A 21,636-nucleotide genomic window follows, 5' to 3' on the forward strand; every position below is an offset into this window, starting at 1 on the left:
GAATGCCGCCAGACACTACAGGAAGGATGGATGGCCCGGACCACCCTGACCCTGGTAGGGGGAGAGAAGCGGGTGGTGGCGGCGGCGGCCTATGGCACCGCAAAATCAATGATCTGCAGCGGTGTCGCGGGGGGATAAATAGCCGATAACTTATACCAGAATATCGGTATAAGTTATCAGCTATCGGCCCTAACCTCCACCGATTATCTGTATCGGCCCTAAAAAAAAACGATATCGGTCGATCCCTAGAGAGGGGACCACTGACTTGCTTGTGCGACGGGTGGAAGTGCTGGAAAAAGCAAACAAGCGGTTGTGGGACAAAACGGAAGACCTCGAGAACCGTTCCCGCAGAAATAATCTGCGCATTATTGGGGTCCCTGAATCTGTGCAAGCACGTGACCTCCGCCATCTTGACCTCCGCCTCCGCCAGTCTCATGATTGCCTTACATCCCATGTATGTAAAAGGTCTGAAGTCGCCACACAAGCTGAACATGGTATTACGTCAATTAAAAAGGCTATCTCCGGATGTGGCATTGCTGCAGGAGACTCAACTTACAGTTCCTTATTTTTCCAGAATGCATAAAGGGGTGGGTGGGTAAAGTATTGGGGTCTCCTGTTATTGATGTTAGGGCGGGGGTATTCATTTTATTTCACAAATCTTTTATTTATGAGTTGTTATCCACTTGCCACGATGAGGAGGGTAGGATGTGCAAAGCCCATATTAAGACCCCGTCGGGGGATGTTTTCAATATTTATGGTCCTAATGAAAGGTCATCTTCTTTCTTTAATAGGATTGCTTCGAGTATACAGAGTAGTGGCGGGCGACTAATGCGGTGATGTACCCTGGGGAGGATCGGAAGAGTGACCCTTACAGAAGGGTTTCGCAATCTACTTCACATGTATATACCCTGCACCAATGGGCAGAGAGGGTAGGGGTGGTTGATACTTGGCACCTTCTGCACCCAGACACCAGGGAATTTACGCATTATTCACATGCTAGAAATTCTTGGTAGCGAATTGACAATATTTTCACGTCGCCTTCGCTCACTCCCAGGGTGTTGCATCACCACATTGAGGATTTGGTGATATCGGATCACTCCCCAGTCTCCTCGAAGTGGGTGGATTTGGTACCTAAGGGCACGGACTATTTGTGGCGCTTCCCCCAGGGTCTAGCGCGGGAGTAACGTTTTGGGGAGCTGTTGAAAGGGTGGTGGACTGAATATTTGCAGCATAATACTCCGGACATTTCTGTACAGACACTGTGGGAGGCGGCGAAGGTGGTCTTAAGGGGACGCATAGTATCGTATGTGATATTCTATAGAAAGAGGGTGGCACGACAACTACACGATTTGGGGGATGCCTTACGTGCTGCTTATACTGCGTTTCTTCATGAGCCCACTGTTCATTTAAAGGCGCGTTGGCAAGCAGCACGTACGGCTTATGAGGAATGCGTGGAGAAGAGGGCTAGCATAAATAGGTCTTACTTTGAGGCGGAGCTATTTAAGTTCGGGAACAAGCCTGGCAAGCTACTGGCCAGATTTGCTTGTGGACCGTACACGCCCTCGCATATAGTCTCCTTGAAAGACAAGAATGGTGTCGCACACTCGAACCCCAAATTACTTCCAACAGCTTTATACTGATGAGCTGCCACAACGAGATTGGCTTGCGGAGGCTAGGCTCCCGAAATTGACAGGGGATGACCTGCTTAAGCTCAATGCTCCAATTTCTGGGGAGGAGGTGTGTGCAACAATTAAGAAAATGTCATCAGGAAGGGCGCCGGGACCAGACGGCTTCTCTGTGGATTTCTATAAACTATTGTCATCTGAAATCTCTCCTATCCTGTTAGACTTATATAATGAATATCTTACGGGGTCACCTATTTCTCGGGACATGAATACGGCCTATATACGTGTCTTACCAAAACCTGGTAAGGACTTATCTACGCCTGACGGGTTTCGCCCAATATCACTTATTAGCGTTGACTTAGAGATTCTGTCTAAACTTATGGCGGAACGTCTGGCCTCTGTGTTACCGCGCTTGATAGCTCCTCCTCAGATAGGTTTTGTTAAGAGGAGGGCGGCGGTTACCAACATTAGAAAGGTCATTGCACTGTTGGATGATGTCCAATTGAATCCTGACAAGCACCCATCACCCGCTATTCTATCACTAGATGCCGCCAAGGCTTTTGATAGTGTGCAATGGGAATGGTTGTGGAAGGTAATGCGATGTATGGGATTTGAGGGGGGCTTTTCTGACATACCTTTTCTCTTTATACGCATCTCCCCACATAGTCTTACAACGGGGCACGAGACTGGGATGCCCTTTGTCACCTCTGTTTAATATAGCATTGGAGCCCCTAGCTAGGGTTCTGGAATCCTCGGGGGTCTGGAGGGGTGTAGTGGTGGGTTCGTCTGTACTTAACTCTGCTCTTTTTGCGGATGACAATCTGCTTTTCCTCTCGAGGCCACAGGAGGATGTTGAGAGACTTCTTGCAGCTATTTATGACTTTGGTGGGGAATCTGGCTTTCGCTTAAATAAATCTAAGAGTGCTCTTTTGGATGTAAAGGGAGTGATCCGGGGGGGGGGGGGGGGGGAGATTTAAGGTATACAAGTTAATTGTATACCTTAAATTACACTCCCCTATTTCATAAGATAGAGGACGAACTACATCGTTGGCAATCTCTCTCTCTTCCCTTTTGGGCAAGATGTCACCTTCTGAAGATGGTGAGTTTTTCGAAACTCCTCTACCCAATGCAGACGATCCCAGTTCTACTGAAGCACTCGGATGTGTCCCGTCTTAATTCCGTGTTTACGCGTTTTATCTGGGCAGGCAGAAGGCCCAGGATATCACTCGGGAAGCTCATGTTGCCGAGGGAACAGGGAGGGCTGAATTTTCCGGACATAAGGCACTATAATCTGGCCTGTATCCTTAGGCATGGTATAGACTGGGTCAAGGGGACGTCGGCTTTCACTGTGTTGTCCTTGGAACAGGGTATGGTGTCACCCTGGTCACTATCGGCGTTACTCCATACGAGATACGCTTTGCTACCAAGACTGGTGAAGAACAGTCTCCTGCTGCGCAACACAATTGCTGCGTGGAAGGCCTGTAAAGGGGGGGGGGGGGGTCATGGGTCTACCTTTTCTTATTAGTAAAGAGATGCCTCTGTGGTCGCACCCGGAATTTCGGATGGGATTACAGAACCGACTGGCAGGAGATATTACACGTTAGAGGAATTAGGGGACTGCTGCTCTATTGGTAGAGACCATTTTTTACAGTTCTCGCAAGTGCTGGTGTTTTTACAACCACAGTTGAATGATGTTTCTGCTATAGCAGGTTTCACTTCACTGTGGACAGACCGGACCGTTTGACAGCGTGCCCCAATTGTGGCGCACCGAGAACTGACATGTTACATGGATTAATGACTTGTCCTAAAACGCGACTGTTTTGGGGTTCTTTGTTCCTTTATTTAGCTGATAAAGTTAAACTACGACTGCCCATTGACCCCTTACTAATATTGTTTAATATACCCAAAGATGACATAGTGATTCCCTTACTTTTGCACATTTTTTTGCTAGTAGGTAAAAGATGTCTGCTGGCAAGATGGTTGGTGGCAGAGATGCCAACGGTACAAGATGTCTTGCTCCAGGTCAAGTTGTACCTCTTGCGAGATAAATTGATCTGTGGTCGTACTGCTAACAAGTCAACTAAGGTTTTTTTTTTTTTTAAAGTGGTCCACGTTCATAACCCATTTCCGTTCTGACTCGGACATCCAACTAACTGTGCTACCCTTCAAAGATACGGAATGGTATCTGCGGAAGGCCATAGCGGGGACGCTAGGTAAATGACAAATTACGCGATTGTTATTTATGCTAGATGCTGATGTTCAACTACTGTGTGGTGGCTTCACAGCCTACAGGGGTTGTTATTGTTGTTGCTTATGTGGGAGACTTTGCTGTGGAACTGCTGTGTAATCTGATGTACTTCTATGTGATGTTATGTTGTATTATGTAACTTTTCCTATCAGGAGACAATGTCTCCTATCTATGTTGTATAACCTAAATTTAATATGAAACCTAATAAAAAGGATATTTAAAAAAAAATAAAAAAAAATAAAAAAAAATAAAAAAAAGAAGCGATATGATTGGTTACTATGGGCAACTGGGCAACTTTTTCTCTGGACAGGTTTTGATAAATCTCCCCAAATGACCCAAAACATACATGAAAAAAGCATCCAGAAATCGATGGCAACAAAGCGCTGGAGAGTTCTGAAGTGGCCAGCAATGAGTCCAGATCTAAATCCCATTGTTCCAATACACACAAAGGGAATAAACATGTGTATAGCAAAACATATGTTACTGCAATCCTTTTCTGTGAGAAATACTTCAATTTCTTGAAAAATTTCAGGGGTTCCTACATTTACGGCCATGACTGTATATAAAAATACACTGAATTAATGAACCTAAATTCTTATGAACAGTCAGCATTCATTGCTTCTATGTGAGCGTTTAAGGAACTCATGAATGCCTTATCCAAATGTACAAGGGATTGTTTCTTTAAATGGGCACTCTCATTAAAACTCATTTTTTGCTATTGCACTCCTTATGGTAAATAAAAAAAAAAAATCTTTCTAATGTAAAAATGAACTTTTCTGCCACTAGGTGTCTCCCTACTTGTCCAGAGCACATTTCCCATAACCCCCCACCCCCCATTTTTTTGCACGGACTTCGGACTCCTTCTGGCCTGGCAGAAGTCCAAAATCAGGAAATGCTGAGGGGGGTGTGCAGCCTTAGCCAATAAGAGCTCATCTCACACACTGAACTACTCTGGGCTGTGTGTAGCAGAGTGAGGGAGGAAGTTCTCCTCTGTTTGGCTTCAGATGATGCCACGCCTGCTGGGGAACACCTCTTCCCAGTCTGTGAATCTGACTGAGCAGAAAATACAGAGCAATATCAAGGTAAAAAACATGAATAAAAAATAAAAGGCAGGGCGTGTTTATCATGATGGGGCAGTGAACTGGGAGGATTATAAGATTAATCAAGATAATGAGAGGTACTCTTTAAAAAAAAGTCACTGTAATTTTTAATAACTTTTGACATGTTATGCAGACATGTCAAAAGTTTTGCTCAGTCGGGTCTCAAATATTGCTGGGAGTAGCGCAAGGCTTCAGGACCCACCTCCATAAGCAAATTGAGACAAACTAAGGATGAGCTACTAAAGGAAAGAAGAAATATGTCATTTACACTGAATTACTTATATTAAAAAACCTAACAAAAATACAAACAAATGCAACAATGCAGACCACAAAAAGCACATGGAATGCATAAATGGCCAAGAGGTAAGTTCCAGCAAAACCAAGATAAAAGATTCAATCTTTATTATGGCACAATTCCAGCAGGTACAAATGCAGAACCAGTAACAACCAAAGCGTTTTAGGCTCATCCAGCCCTTAGTCATGGCTGCAGTCTGTATTCAGCATGTAATGCTTATGTTTTTACATAAAAAATTAGTAAATATCTTGTGCTTACCCGCACAAAGATTAGGGTGTTACTGTCTCCAACTTGATATTTTCCTTCCGACACTTTTATCATTGGAAATTGGAAAGGACAAGTGCAGCAACCAAGTATCTCCCGAACCTGTGAAGCAAAGCAGATTTTGTATTAGTGTTAATGAATTATTGTTATTTACTAACAGATCCCAAAGGGAAGAGGTCTAATCTGAACAAGGCCCTTGAACTCTGAAAAGGAGGAATAGAGAACATCTTTACAGCAGTGTAGAATACATGTCATCACAATGCAGGCCTCTATGACAGCATGGTATACATTGAACCCTCTAGAATATAGGATGTGAGATAATCCCAGCACACTACTTATTATTCTGAAAGACTCATACACAGTAAGTAAAGCCATCTGAATTACTCATAAGCAGCATTACCTCAGATGGGCAATAGAGCACACAATGGACTTTTCAGTATTCTGAGAGCATATGCACAGACGAGAAATGACTCACTTCTGAGCAATATAAATATCCACTTTTATTTTATGCGCTCTCATTTTCCAGGGTGAAAACTAGGACATGACTTAAGTTCGTGAAGCTTTCCACAGGAAGTATCACCTTGGAGATATACAAACATCAGGGAAAGTCTAGATGCAGACGGTACTGACAGGAAAAACTTGTCATTACATCACTTCCTTTCTAAAGACGGTGGGCGAGGTGTCAGTCTACAAAACTATCATTAGATTTACTGATTCCCAACACAATGGCTAATAATGGACGTCCAAGACCTGACAAGGAGACGGATATTACTAAAGCACAAGCGGACCCAACTGAATAAAGACATAGCCTGAATAAAGACATATTCCTTTCCACCGCCTCCCAATTCCCTTTTACCAATGAACTAACCACACTATCTTTTTTCAGCTTGCCAGTTCCTCCACTAGTTCTGATATCACTGGCGTAAGTGCCATAAACACAAACGATGCCTACTCCCATATTAATAATATATATATATATATATATATATATATATATATATATATATATAAACCTGAATAACCTTCTGAAGAATCAAGTCCAGTGTATCAAGTTCCACGTGATGGCCATAAACAGATGTTTACAGACAAGAATAATAAAATAAAAACAACACACCCTAGTTACTAAATAACTAGGGACAACTAGAAATTCCTTTTCATATCTTAAATGAAAGGTTGGTATGAAAGTTGTACGATAAAAAAAAAATAAATAAATAAAAAAACTGATGAACTCCAATGGGTCCGAACAGATCCCATTGACTTACAAGTTACATAGGTTGCGGTTGAAAAAAAAAAAATACATGTCTATTTATGGGGTCCGTCTAGTGTCTGTTTTGCAAGATTAAGGCAGTATTTAAGATATGAAAGCTGAGCTGTGATTGGTTGCAATGGGCATATCACGCAGTTTGTGTCTCTGGGCCATTTTGTCAAACAAGCATTAGATCGTCACCTGGTCCCACCAAAATCAGCATGTTTTTGGTAGGACCATTTAATATGTATGGCAGTCTCCTGACTCTCTACGGAAAATGTTGGAGAGAAAAAGACTGGACACCTTATATTTCAACTACCTGATCCTTTTGTACTCAGGAAGATATGTAATGTCCCAGTACAGGTACATGGTCCTATACTACCTGTAGGCCCTGTCAGGTTGAGTCCCTGGGGGCTCCCCTGCAGGGTCTCCCTTTGTTTTCTCCCTTTTGGTTTAATAAATGTGTGTATGTTCCTTTAATGCTTAGACAGGATCCCTGTGTCTAGATAGTATCCAGGACCTGTGGAGGTCTCAAGGACCTGTGAGTAAGCCTGTCACATGTTATGCGGTTACATGATTTGTTGTAATATGTACTCCCAGAGAGCACCAGCTTAACCTATGGCCCACAGCTTGACTAATGGGCTTTAGTCCAGCCCCCCACTATATAAAGGGGTGGCCATCTTTAATTAGCTCTCTTTCCTCAGACTCTTCTGAGAGTAACATCAAAGTCTTTGCTGAAGCAGCTACCAGAGATCTCAGGACAAGTGGAGGCCATAAAGCTACAAGTCTCTAGTAAGTCTACAAGTCTATGTCTGCTGTCAGTACAACTAGTCAAGTCAAGTCTAATTACAAGTCAAGTTTATTACAAGTATTGGTCCAGCAAGCTGTGAGGTCCTCTGGGTACTGGTCACCTCTCTGGGAAATCTGGCCTTAGCTGTGAAGATAATTACACCTCTCTTCTACTCAGTGAAGCCTCCGTTTACCCTCAACTGGTTGTGGACTCTTTATTCACTACTAGCCCGTGGGATAGCAGAGAATCCAGGCGTGTGGTGTTCCGGAACCCAAAAACCACACTGGCGTCACAAACACATAGGGGTTAATACCATCCGACCCCCGGGGTTAATAACATCTGATCGCACAACTTTCACCGCAAAACCCGTGGTCCCGCCATATACACCGGTGGTTACCACAGATAAGCTACCAGCAAAAGCTGGCAATGGTTTTCTACCCTTTTTATATTTCGAACATATGTAAATGGCCGAGCATGCATGTGGGGAAAAGGAGAGATAGCTGTTCGTTTTATGATGTCTAAGGCAAACTTTAGACATCGGGTCCACACTAACAACATTAGCAATACTTCTGTCAACCACATTTTTGAGTCCGACACATACAGGAATACTTTCAGGAAACGGATCAAACATAGTTACAATTAAACTATGTTCAGTCGACTAAAGTCTATGCTCCCAATCAATGACATGTTGGCATCAGTTTTTGACAAGATGCTGACATGTAGCCAGACACAGGGCTCAAAACATAATTAATAAAGCTTAAAACAGATTGAGAGGGAAGCCATCACTTCAGTCCACCCCGCTGCCTCTATTAACTTTCCTGACTCTCCAGTCTGCTGATGAAGTCATAAACCCACTGTAGCCAATGGCCAGTGCAATAGGTTCAGAACATCATCAGCAGAGCAGAGAGAACGCATTACCAGTGGAAGTAAACAGAAGCACCGAGGGAGTCCGGAGCACCAACACTGGACTCAAAGCATAATGGCTTATCGCAATGATTATCTGCTCGTGGAAGACAACTGTATTTACAAAGCATCAACTATGCAGATCCCTTCAGAAGCCTATATGATCCATTAATAGCTCAATTATAGGAATTTCCATAGACTTCAGCTGTAATCTGCAGGGAAATCTAGGACTAAGTGCTCAATTAAGCATTACATATAGCCCACCGAAATTAATAGATTGCCCATACGTCCTCCAGCGTAAGAGAAGTTCTTTGCAGCCACTCTCCGCTCTGGTGATTTTTCCAAATCATACATCTCCTTACAGATCACTATAGCTCATGGGAGTGACGACCCCCCTATGCAATCTATCGAACTGAGCCTCCCCGCTAAGTGGAGCTGAGGGTCGGCCCATAGTCCATATATTGTCTATGGGAGTTATCCGAGCAATAAACCTAGGTATCTCTTTCGCTCCTATAGAAAATGAATGGAGTGCTTGGGGCCTCTGTTGTGCAATTGAGACACTTATTCCCCAGAAACCTTTTTTTAAGGCTGGATTACCACTTAAAGTCTCACACAGAAGCAGTATGTTTGAGTAATAGACAATTTAGTCCCAAGAAGACAAAAAAAAAAATGGATCTGCTGCGATTACCTTGCAGTATACACGGTAAAGTTGTTCTGATATATACTGTAGAAAAAAAATATTAAAAAAAATGTGATGTGGAGGGACCTATAGAGTGTTCTAATAGTATTAGGATTATACAGATACAGACATTTGCAGCAGAAAGCAATATGACCCCCCCATTTAGCCTATTTGGCTTACCAATTCATCCAAATTCTTGAGATCACATAAAGTACGGGGAGGCCTGGCAGGCATTTGAGGCCGTGGGTATGCTTTCTGATCAGTGTTTGGTCTGCCCCGGCTAAGTTCTTCTTCAATTTCTTCTTCCATCTGAATGAGAGTTGGTGCTGGCATGCCAAAGCGTGCACCACGCCGGGCCACCTCAAGCAAGCACAATACAAAACTCTTCTCACCCCTTCTCAACACCAGATCATTGGTCTCAAACATTAACACCTCCGGTATACCAAGTTCCTTCCGGCACCAGCCAATGAAGTTTGATACATTATCCCTGGCAATGAATGAGCCGGGAAGAGCACCCTTGACTTGGAATGTCACCTCCTTGTGTGGAAGTCGCATGGTAGCAGCCGCCTCTGGATATTGAGCTTTAAAATCCAGGGCCAATCGGTTCAGATTGTTAGCATGCTGGCATAAAGAGTACCCAGTCTCCAAAGCCTCCAGAAACGTGCCGGCTTCCATGTCCAAGTCATACAGCATATTGAGCCAATCTGTAAGGTCCTCCTTCATGGCTTCCAGATACTCTTCACTGGAGCGGAACGGTCGGATGCTTTTGGAAGCAGATGACTGGATTTGGCTCTGGTCTGCCATTGCTTCTCATTCCACTCTTCAGTGAGCTGACCTGCACAGAGAACAATCGATATATTAGCCTGCTTAATGTCAGAGCTGTCAACCCTTTTATTTATCTAGTAACATGTTTTCATTCAGTTTAATGCTTTATTTAGGCAATGATCTGGTAACAAAGCAGAATGCAATGGTTTGCAACATATATGTCAAAGCTGTACATACAATAGGGGGAATTTATCATTGGTTTTACCCTGTTTTTGTGGTACTAAGCGGTCACACAATTTGTCGCAGTTGCCGTTTAGAGATTTTTAATTTGCTTTAGATGTTTTTTCTAAAATTGTGTAGCTATGCCATAGTTTGAAAAAAAAAAAAAATTGCAGAGGAGGAACCAAAGTGGTGCACTGAAGTGTAATATCAATAAAATCCGTACTAGCACCATATTTATCAGATACCATGCACTGTTTAATAAATACATTGCAAGTACATGTTGCCACCACACAAATTAAAAGGTGTAGAAAAAATGGTCACCTACACGACCCTTGATAAATTTCCCTCCATAGACTCTACACAAATATGCCCCGTGTGTATCTTCTTCAGGGGCCAAACCCACCCACTGTGGACAATACTGACGATGAACCAGACGTGTGCCACAAGCATCATCACTGTCATCCTCTTTCTTGGGGAAATCCAGTCAAAGTGATACATGTATGGAGACTACTATAGTGAAATAGGTTATTTTGGGCCACCACTAATTTCCAGAAGGCATAGAGCTTTCTCTTACTGGAAATCCGTAGTACTAACTACAGTTCCGCACGTCATTTTCTAATCTGTAATCTGATGGATTACTATAGTCAACTCCAGCGCTGATTGTCCTATTTTTGTTTTTTGCACGGTGACCTAAACGATTCCTACCCAACCCCGCATTCATGATGCCCCTTGCTGGTAGGTTCAGAGACATATAGTCTTACAGTTGTCCCAGAAACAGCCAAATTATCAAAAATTTTCCCCCACTTTTGTTGACATTATATATATATATATATATATATATATATATATATATATATATATATATATATATACACATACACATACATACACACACGTATATATAAATAATTATTAATTTGTTAATAATAAATATTCTGTATGAGAATAATAAATATTTTCATATTAATTTAATATAATAAAAAAAAAAAAAAAACACCAACACCAACCACCAACAAACACCAACCACCAACACCAAAGACCAACAAAGACCAACAAAGACCAACAAAGACCACCAAACACCACCAAACACCACCAAACACCACCAAACACCACCAAACACCAACACTGTGCAATTGAAGACTGCTGAGCACTGCTCTTTCAGTCTGGCATTTTCTTAGTGGTGCCCCAATCTGCCCAAAGCAGGTGACAGAAAACTGTGAGCGTGTTACCCAAGGACCACAATATTACGACAGGACCCTTCCCGGATGAACAGGTGCCATAACAGTGTACCAGGATGAGGGTAAGAATTGACCACCACTGGAATGGCCATGTGACTATGAAACCAGCAAAATATACACTGAATATGGTTGCATTTGATCGTATTGTGTGTGCATTGGAGAGAAGAAAAAAAAAAAAGGAAAAAAAAAAATTTTATAAAAATAATTCCCTTCTTAAGTCAAATATGGATGGGTCAGAACTGCCGTCAATTTTACTACAGACGCTAAATAGGAATATTGGGGAATCTGCATGTACAGTGACGTCTCTCCAAAAGACCACCTCTATGAGGAGACCATTCCCTTATCCAGACCAGATTTCCAGTCACACATTTTACCTTCTACAATTATTTGAGAAGATTAACCCCATGTTACAGTGTTTCCCAACCAGCCTCTAGCTGCTGCAAGACTACAACTCCCAGCATGCCCGGACAGCCTTCGGCTGTCCGGGCATGCTGGGAATTGTAGTCTTGCAACAGCTGAAGGCACCCTGAGTTGGAAACACGGCTTTACTGTACTTTTTCTATGTAGGCGCAGGACATCTCACCTCATACACAGGGATGGCTGTGCGGACACTCGGGGCCCCCCTCAGAGCTCCTGCAGAGAGGGGGGCTGCCTGGCATTGGCACACACACACAGGGTCGCTCTCATGTTGGAAATGTCTCTAGCAGCGCTTCCTCCAGATGCCATGCCGGGTGTCTCACCTATTCTGCAGTCAGGGCAGGGCAGGACTAGCCCATAGAGGGGCGGTGAAGCTCACACTAGCAGCCCCGGGCAGCCTCGCCCTTCGCACAAGGTTAATCCTGTGCCACCGGGAGCGGCGCTCTCCCCCGCCTGTCCTGGTCGCCACCTTGCTGGCATCCCTGTCACATCGCGTCCCGTCTCCTTCCTGCCATGGACCACAGGAGGGGGGGTGGGAGCCGATCACTCCGGCCCCGCGCTTCCTCCCTTTCTCGGTAGTTTTGCTGGAGATCTGGGAGGGCCAGCGCTTCTAGAATACGGAGGGCTTCATTACAACTTCCTGCCAGCCCGGGGTGTCCATTCATTTACTGGGAGCGGGAATGGAGTGACGCTGCGGTTCTGATGCTATATTCTGCCCCGTGTCATTACCCGGGATAGGACACAAATTACACTGCACCAGCCCTATACTTATCCGGCCAGGGGAGGGTTAACCCAGACCCAGCGCGGTCCCTTGGATGTTTAACCCTGCCAGTGCCGAAGGTAAGGGCGAGGAGCGGCTCCCCGGACTGCACAGTGGCCTGCGGCTTTAAGGATGAGCTCACGCCAGGCAGAGGAAGGCGAGGCCGCCTGCCCAGACTCCAGACTCTCTGGCCTCAATCCCAAGTTTAAATATTTTAACGTCTTGGCCAATGCGGAAGGAGAATTCCTGGCTGAGCGGTTAACCCTTCAAAGACCTGAAGTAGATTTACTTGGAAAAATCCAAATCTGGATTGGCCAGTTTTACCTGACAGAAAGCTATCCATAGAAACCTGCTGCCGGATAGCGATGAGCAGCATTGGCGATATATCGGATTAGCGATATTTTGCTTATATATAGACGAATATTCGTCCTGTATTTGCGAATTCGTTATATTCGCATATGTGAATATTCGCATATTCGAGGAAAACAGTGAGGGGGTGGGTAGGGTTGGGTGTGAATTTTCGCATTTAGAATTTTTATTGTGAATATATTCGCTATATATTCGAAATGACAAATATTCCCATATGTGAATATTCGCATGTTCCTTCTTTTCACTTGTGGGCCAATTAGAATGATGCAAATACACTTGTCAGAGGTTATCAACAACATCCGTAGCAACCAATAGTAAAGTTCCCCACCCCCTCACTGTTTTCTTCCACCAATACGTAAATATTCACATATGTGAAAATAATGAATACGCGAAATATCGCAAATTCGAATATGACCAATGCCGCTCATCACTAGGGGTGGGCAACTTTACTATTAGTTGCTAGGGATGTTGGTGATAACCTCTGACAAGTGTATTTGCATCATTCTTACCCCTTGGGGGTAAGGTTATATTAAAGGAGTAGTCCAGTGGTGACCCAGTGGTGAACAACTTATCCCCTATCCTAAGGATAGGGGATAAGTTGCAGATCGCGGGGGGTCCGACCGCTGGGGCCCCCTGCGATCTCCTGTACGGAGCCCCGACATCCCGCGGGAAGGGGGCGTGTTGACCTCCGCACGAAGCGCCGGCCGACACGCCACCTCAATACAACTTTATGGCAGAGCCGAAGCACTGCCTTCGGCAATCTCCGGCTCTGCCATAGAGATGTATTGAGGGGGCGTGTCGGCCACCACTTCGTGCGGGGGTCGACACCCGCTATCTGGCCGGAGAGCCGGGGCCCTGTACAGAGAGATCGCAGGGGGCCCCAGCGGTCGGACCCCCCGCGATCTCAAAATTATCCCCTATCCTTAGGATAGGGGATAAGTTTTCACCACTGGACTACCCCTTTAAAGGGTTTATCCAGGATTAGAAATACAGAGCTGATTTCTTCCAAATAAAAAAAGCATCAGGTTGTGTATGGTATTGCAGCTCAGTTCCATTAACCCCTTAAGGACTGAGCGTTTTTCCACTTTCGTCTTTTCCTCCTCACCTTTTAAAAATTATAACCCTTTAAATTTTGCACCTAAAAATCCATATTATGGCTTATTTCTTGCACCACCAATTCTACTTTGTAATGACATCAGTCATTTAACCCAAAAATCTACGGCGAACGGTAAAAAAAAAAAAATCATTGTTAGACAAAATTCAAGAAAAAAAAACGCTATTTTGTGAATTTTGGGGGCTTCCGTTTCTACACAGTACATTTTTCGGTAAAAATAACTCCTTATCTTTATTCTGTAGGTCCATACGATTAAAATAATACCCTACTTATATAGGTTTGATTTTGTTGTGTCATCTTCTGACCCCTATAACTTTTTTTATTTTTCCGCCTATGGGGCGGTATGAGGGCTACTTTTTTTGTGCCGTGATCTCAAGTTTTTAACGGTCCCATTTTTGTATTGATCCGACTTTTTGATTGCTTTTTATTAATGTTTTCATGATATAAAAAGTGACAAAAAATATGCTATTTTGGACTTTGGAATATTTTTGCACGTAAGCCATTGACCGTGCGGTTTAATTAACGATATATTTTAATAATTCGGACATTTCCACACGCAGTGATACCACATGTGTTTATTTTTATTTACACTGTTTTGTTTGTTTTTTTAAATGGGAAAAGGGGGTGATTCAAACTTTTATTAGGGAAGGGGTTAAATGATCTTTATTAACTATTTCTTTGCAATGTTATAGCTCCCATAGGGGGCTATAACACTGCACACACTGATCTTTTACATTGATCATTGTTATCCCATAGGATACCATTGATCAATGAGTCTGCCGCTTGACTGCTAATGCCTGGATCTCAGGGGGGGGGGGGAGTTTAGTTTTGCAACAGCTTGAGACACATTGATGACTATTACTTGCAATCTTGTGATTGCAGACAGTGATCAATGCTGTCTATAGCAAAGCATTGATCAGTGTTATCGACACTCCATTACTACAAGCTGCTGAGGCTGCCTGCATTATTGGAGTGTTGATCAAACAAGCTGGAGGCAAGTAGGGACTCGCCACCTGTCCTCTGAACTGATTTTATAGATGGCATTTGGGGGAAGAATGGGTTACTTATGCACAGAGTTTTAGCAAGAGTAAAAGTGAGTAGACATCGAGAAAAACTAAAACAAAACTGCAGGACAGTAAGCAATGGCTTATCCATAGCACTGAACAGGCTGTCGCTGTATAAGAGTTTGATTTTTACATTATTATATCTAGCATGTTGGGGGACACCTATTGATTTGAGTGGGAAGCCGTGTCCAGTCTCTCTCTAGCACATGCTAAGCCCGACCCCACTTCCTGTAATCTGTCTTGCTGAGGCTTTAACAAGGGACATTATGAAACGAACAGGCAGTGGACAGGAGATTGTAGGGAAGGGAGACATCTAGTGGCCAAGATTTTAGAGTTGTTTTTTTGGTATATGAAGGGATTTACAAACATGTTAGGAATCACACAGGTATTCAAATAGAAGGTTTTTTTTATTTATTTTTTTAATGACCGTGATTATTTAAATGGGCACTCTCATTAAAAAATTTTTTTGCTGTTGCACTTCTTATGGTAAATAAAAAAAATCTTTCTAATGTACTTTGTTTAAAATAAAAAAAATTAAGTTTTCTCCCTACTTGTCCAGAGCACATTTTCCCCATCTTTTGCACAGACTTTGGACTCCTGCTGGCCTGTCCTGTTTTTGCTGCTTAAAGGGGTATTCCAGGATTTTTTTTTTATTTGACTATGCTACAGGGGCTGTAAAGTTAGTGTAGTTCATAATATAGTGTCTATACCTGTGTGTGACGGTTTTCTCACAATTGTTCTGTGATTTTCACTCCAATTTTTATTTTTATCAGCATACAAAATGACTGTTGTCTCAGATTTTTGCCAGGTTGCAATGTGGCAGAGACCTGACTCACTAGTCCGCTGATGACAGGGAGCCTGTCTGCTTCAATGGGTGGAGCGATCGCTTGGTGGGAGAGAGATCAATCTGCAACTAATGCAACAGCTGTAGGCACCCTGATTGAAAACCACAGGTCTGCAGCTCATTTATGTTTCAATGAGTGGGTGGCTCAAAAAGTAAAGTCAATCAGGAATTACCTGTTCACAAAAAACTAGCCACAGTGTTATGGTAATCTCACAACATAGCCATTTAGCCCGAGACAAGCACAGATCCTTCCTAAGCATGTCCATTACTGCCTGCTAGGTACGTACCAAAATCACCTTATTGTGGATAACCCCTTTAAAATAGCAGATGCACCAAGACAGTGTCACTAGGTGAAGTGAATAGGGTGCAGCCTTATCCAATCATAGCTCATCTCACACTGAACTGCTCTGGGCTGTGTGTATCAGAGTGAGGGAGGAAGTTCTCCCCTGTATGGCTTCAGATGATGTGACACTTGCTGGGGAATGCCCCTTCCCAGTCTGTGAATCTGGAAATACAGAGCAATATCAAGGTAGAAAACTAACAAATAATAAAAATAGAGGCAGGGGGTGGTTTATCATGATGTGGGTAGTGAACTGGGAAAATTATAAAATTAAACAAGATCATGAGAGGTACTCTTTAAAGGGGTACTCCAGCCCTAAAACATCTTATCCCCTATCCAAAGGATTATCCTATCCAGCGGAAGAAATCTAGTACGGCTGCAAGAATGTGACAAATACAAAGTGAAGACTTCTCCAATTTATGAGTTCCTATTGTTTCACATTTGAAGGGTAACTATTTTGTCACATATCTTTACAAAAGGTCTATAGGTATGTCAAGCACAAAGAAAAAAGTAAAGATTTACAAGTCGATAGCTTCAAGTCATCTACAAATAATCTCATTCTAGAAACAATTGACAATGGTAATAGATAGGTATCCAAATGACAGCTCAATAGACCTCCTGGTGTCGTATCTGTGACATGTTCCATAAAGAATCATTAGTAAAGGTAACAAACTTACAATAACCGTTTACACGTGACATACATGCAATGTAAATAGGTTTATGCCAACATGTAGAGACATCCAAAATGTTTTCATAATTGCAGCCAAAGCACATGTTCAAACCTCTTATGACACATACATGAAAAAAGGCCTAAAGCAGACTGTTTTATATCCAATTAAAATACTGGCCCCACATATATCTTCTTGATATTTTACAGATCAACTAGAAAGCAGTGATCTCAACATTGCGGTTTGTTAAATTGTGTAGTAGAAATTTCTGGAAAATGAAGTGTCAAAACTTAAACCTATCAAAAGCTTTGCAAAAGGAAGAGTGGTGCAGTTGCCCATAACATTCAATCAGATTGCTTTAATTATAATAAGAAAAATTAAAAAAGCATAATTGTTGCTTTGGGCATTTGCACCACTTTCCCCTCTGCACAGGTTTTGATAAATTCCCCCTAGTATGACATGCCAAGTGCACAAGATTTCTTATGACAGCGCTTTACATGCTTCTCTGCTAAGAAACCTTTTGGCTGACCTGTATGATGCTCTTTACCTGGGATTAAATAGGATTAAACTTCAGCATACTTTTTTCCAGGATGGCATGGGTGGAATAGAAATTAAGTCATTTGGTCAGCAGACAGTTTATGGCTGGGCGTTACTGGAAGGAAGTTTGCTAAGTGCAGGCATCTGCCGTCACAGGATCTTTTCCATTCATACAGCCTGTTGAGAGTGCTTATCAGCTCCTGTTACAGATACTAGACGCTTGACAAAAATGGACATTCCCATATTTCCTATATTAAAAAAACATAGGGGTGTTATATGCCCACCATTTATAAACTGCTGAGCAACAGCCAATGTAGAACGGCTTCAAAGCTATATTATATATTTAAAAAACAAACAAACAAAAAAACACATCAACTAATAAGGCTTTGTACTCTGGGGTATAGTCCCTCTGTGTAGCTGTTATTCTCAAATAAAATGCTTTATTGTGGCTGGATACATTTAAGTATCCCACTACCATGTTTGGCAGGGATAAAACTGCTTGCATGATTAGAGTATAAGGGTAGGGTCACACGGAAGAAAGCCGCAGCATATTTAACACTACAGTGTGCCTGCTTGCTCACACCACTACAAGCAGCCAATGTTCTGCGAGTCGCTGCACACATCGCGGCTGCCCTCAGCCTAGCTCAGGAAGCACGGCCGCTATGTCTGCGAGTACACTGCGCATGCGTGCGGAGACTCGCAGATTGCTTTGTGTCTCCTCTTGCTGGCAGATTGCCGCCGCTACAAGCAGGCAGGCACAGATGGAGGAAAACTGTAGGGTCAGTCCTCAGTGGATCCGCAGCATAAAATGCGGATCCATTCTGTGTGACCATACACTCAAGCTGTAATCCAGTGTTTCCCCAACCACAGTGCCTCCAGCTGTTGCAGTGCCTCCCAACATGCTCAGACAGCCTTTGAAAAGTGTTCTGGGAAAATGCCAAGGTTTTTTTTTTTTTTTTAAATTGGCAAAAACTGTGCATTTATAGCCAGATGTTTGATGAAAGTCAATAGTAAAATACAAACATGGACTTAAGAAATGCTTTACTTCTAGAGTATTCTTCTGGGTCAGTGTTTTTCTTCAAAATGTATTGTTTCTCTCCCAGAGACAGCCATTTTTTTCATGGTCTGAAAACCACTAATTGGGGAGGGGGGGGGAGGGTTCTGCAAATAAAAAAAAAATTCTTGAATCAATTTGCAGTTAGCTTGCATTTTTCTGTAGCATTAAAAAAAATTAAGTTGAACATTTTTAACCCCTTCGCAGTACGATGGATCCATGCCCAGCTGATTTCAGTAACTGGGGGCCACCACATTTTGCACCTACAGACCCATATGAGGGCTTGTTTGTTGCACCATCAATTGTACTTTCTAATGACATCAATCATTTTACCCAAAAATTTATGGCAAAGCCAACAAAAAATTTGTGGGGCAAAATTGCAATTAAAACGCTATTTTCTGACCCCTATAACTTTTATTTTTCCTTTTACGGGGCGGTATGAGGGCTAATTTTTTGCGTCTTGATCTGAAGTTTTTATCAGTGCCATCAATGTTTAGATTGGATTTTTTGATTACTTTTTATACATTTAGGGTATACAAAGTAACCAAAAATATGCAATTTTGGATTTTGGATTTTTTTTTACGTGCACGCCATTGACCGTGCAGTTTAATATATTTTTCCCTTACGTCCTAACCAGTGGCACAGATGGGGTGTAAATTTTATTGAGAACCTTAAATAAATGTCTAGACCCTTCCACCCCCTATATATAGGGGGAAAGAGCCCCACCCCCTTGTGTTTTTTTCTGTCCTCCCAGACAGAGGTTATGACTGGTGGTTGGGTCCTGCTTTTAGTTTACCAGGACCCCCCTTATTTTTCTAATTTTAACTTTTCTATTGACGCCTTGGGCTCGGATTTCCTAGCCCCTCTTTCTAATATTACCAGGCAGCTCTGTCCGCCTATGTGTTCTTGTCTACCTGATACCGGTTTTCCTCTCCCTGGAGGAATTTTGTTTATTCCTCCCATATTTGGAGGAGCTTATGGCCCAATCAGTACTGGGCCCTATTTAAGTCCGCTCAGAAGGATCTGGTGGCCTCCTTGAGCATTAGTGCTTGTAGTTCACAGCCTACTTTATCTTTGAGATTGCTATTGAGCCTTGCTGCCTCTATAGCTTGCCATTTTGTGACTTGTTTGTTGCCTTCTCTGTGCTTTCCTTGTGGTACAGTTTTTTCCCTTTTTATTTATTTATTTTTACTGCTCCTGTCTTGCAGAGCATATCGTCTGCTGACGGTTCCCGGGAGGCTCCTGGTAAAAAGTCGACCTCCAAAAGGAAGCACTTACAGTGCCACGATTGTCAGACCTTGCTAGAGGACAACTACCAATTTTCTCACTGTCCCTTGTGCCATGCCAGATACAAGCAGGAACCCACTATCCAGGACATGGTTGTCTGGGTCAAAGATTTTTTGTCCTCTAACATGAATTCCATGGGAGCTTCCATTGATGAGCTAAAGCAGATGGTGTCCGCTAAGCGTTCAAGACCAGCTTCGCCTCCAAGGTCGATGGAAGTGTCCGGGGAAGCAGCGCGTGATGACTCCCAGTCCTCTTCATCTGAGGAAGAAGACAAGTTTCAGTATTTCTTCTTTTCCGGAGAAAACACAGAGGCTGCTAAGGTCTATCAGGTTGGAGGACCATGATGCCGAAAGGGGGTGAAGCCTCTACGTCTGCCTCTAAGGAGCCTAGGGCCTTTAAAGCAGATGATTCCCTTCTGTCTTTAAAGAGGGACTCCCATGGAAAACTTTTTTTTTTTATAAATCAACTGGTGCCAGAAAATTAAACACATTTGTAAATTACTTCTATTAAAAAAATCTTAATCCTTCCAGTACTTTGTAAGGGCTATATACTAAAGAGGAAATGCTTACATTTTTAGATTTCTCTGATGTCATGACCACAGTGCTCTCTGCTGACCTCTGCTGTCGCATTTTAGGAACTTTCCAGAGCAGGAGAAAATCCCCATAGCAAACATATGCTGCTCTGGACAGTTCCTAAAATGGACAGCAGGGGTCAGCAGAGAGCACTGTGGTCATGACATCAGAGAAATCTAAAAATAAAAATATTTCCTCTGAAGTATACAGCCCCTAAAAAGTACTGGAAGGATTAAGAATTTTTTATAGAAATAATTTACAAATCTGTTTAACTTTCTGGCACCAGTTGATTTAAAAAAAAAAAAAAAAAAAAAGTTTTCCACGGGAGTACCCCTTTAACCCCTTCATGACCCAGCCCATTTTCACCTTCAGGACCTGGGCATTTTTTGAAAATCTGACCACTGTCACTTTAAACATTAATAACTCTGGAATGCTTTTACTTATCATTCTGATTCCGAGATTGTTTTTTCGTGACATATTCTACTTTATGTTATTGGTAAAATTTCACTGATATTTGCATCCTTTCTTGGTAAAAAATCTAAAAATTTCATGAAAATTTTGAAAATTTAGCATTTTTCTAACTTTAAAAGTCTCTGCTTGAAAGGAAAATGGATATCCAAATAAATTACATATTGATTCACATATACAATATGTCTACTTTGTGTTTGCATAAAAAAATTTACAAGTTTTTACTTTTGGAGGACACCAGAGGGCTTCAAAGTTCCGCAGCAATTTTCCAATTTTTCTTAAGATTTTCAAAATCGTAATTTTTCAGGGCCCAGTTCAGGTTGGAAGTGGATTTTAAGGGTCTTCATATTAGAAATACCCCATAAATGACCCCATTATAAAAACTGCACCCCCCAAAGTATTCAAAATGACATTCAGTAAGTGTTTTAACCCTTTAGGTGTTTCACAGGAATAGCAGCAAAGTGAAGGAGAAAATTCTAAATCTTAATTTTTTACACTCGCATTTTCTTGTAGACCCAATTTTAGAATTTTTACAAGGGGTAAAAGGAGAGAAATAACCCTAAAATTTGTAACCCAATTTCTCTTGAGTAAGTAAATACCTCATATGCGTATGTCAAGTGTTCGGCGGGTGCAGTAGAGGGCTCAGAAGGGAAGGAGCGACAATGGGATTTTGGAAAGTGAGTTTTTCTGAAAGGGTTTTTGGGGGGCATGTCCCATTTAGGAAGCCCCTATGGTGCCAGAACAGTGGACCCCCCCACATGTGACCC

General features: G+C 42.5%; 2 protein-coding genes across 4 annotated transcripts in view; one reads left to right on the forward strand and one right to left on the reverse strand.

Annotated features, from left to right (window-relative positions):
- Positions 1–12,225, reverse strand: part of GAS2L1 (growth arrest specific 2 like 1) — a 34,357-nt gene extending 22,132 nt beyond the window's left edge. The window contains exons 1-3 of one of the 2 annotated variants that reach the window (XM_056528721.1): positions 12,116–12,225; positions 9,331–9,985; positions 5,527–5,634 (exon numbers count right to left, since the gene is read on the reverse strand). In XM_056528721.1, coding sequence (XP_056384696.1) covers positions 5,527–5,634; positions 9,331–9,954 — 732 coding nt within the window. In that variant the 5' untranslated portion in view covers positions 9,955–9,985; positions 12,116–12,225. Of the gene's footprint in view, positions 1–5,526; positions 5,635–9,330; positions 9,986–11,958; positions 12,095–12,115 lie in introns of those variants that run through there. The other variant, XM_056528720.1, reaches the window with a different exon arrangement.
- Positions 12,095–20,320, forward strand: LOC130279749 (uncharacterized). Of its 2 annotated transcripts, none has more exons than XM_056528722.1 (2): positions 12,095–12,367; positions 19,751–20,320. In XM_056528722.1, exons 1-2 carry the CDS (start codon positions 12,095–12,097, stop codon positions 20,171–20,173), a joined length of 696 nt encoding a protein of 231 aa, XP_056384697.1. In that variant the 3' UTR covers positions 20,174–20,320. The 2 variants fall into 2 exon arrangements, 1 of the variants encoding a protein (XP_056384697.1); XR_008846017.1 differs by lacking the exon at positions 12,095–12,367 and adding an exon at positions 12,493–12,632.
- The last annotated feature ends 1,316 nt before the right edge of the window (positions 20,321–21,636 follow it).

This window comes from Hyla sarda, chromosome 1 (assembly GCF_029499605.1).
Source record: "Hyla sarda isolate aHylSar1 chromosome 1, aHylSar1.hap1, whole genome shotgun sequence".
Taxonomy (NCBI): Eukaryota; Metazoa; Chordata; class Amphibia; order Anura; family Hylidae; genus Hyla; species Hyla sarda.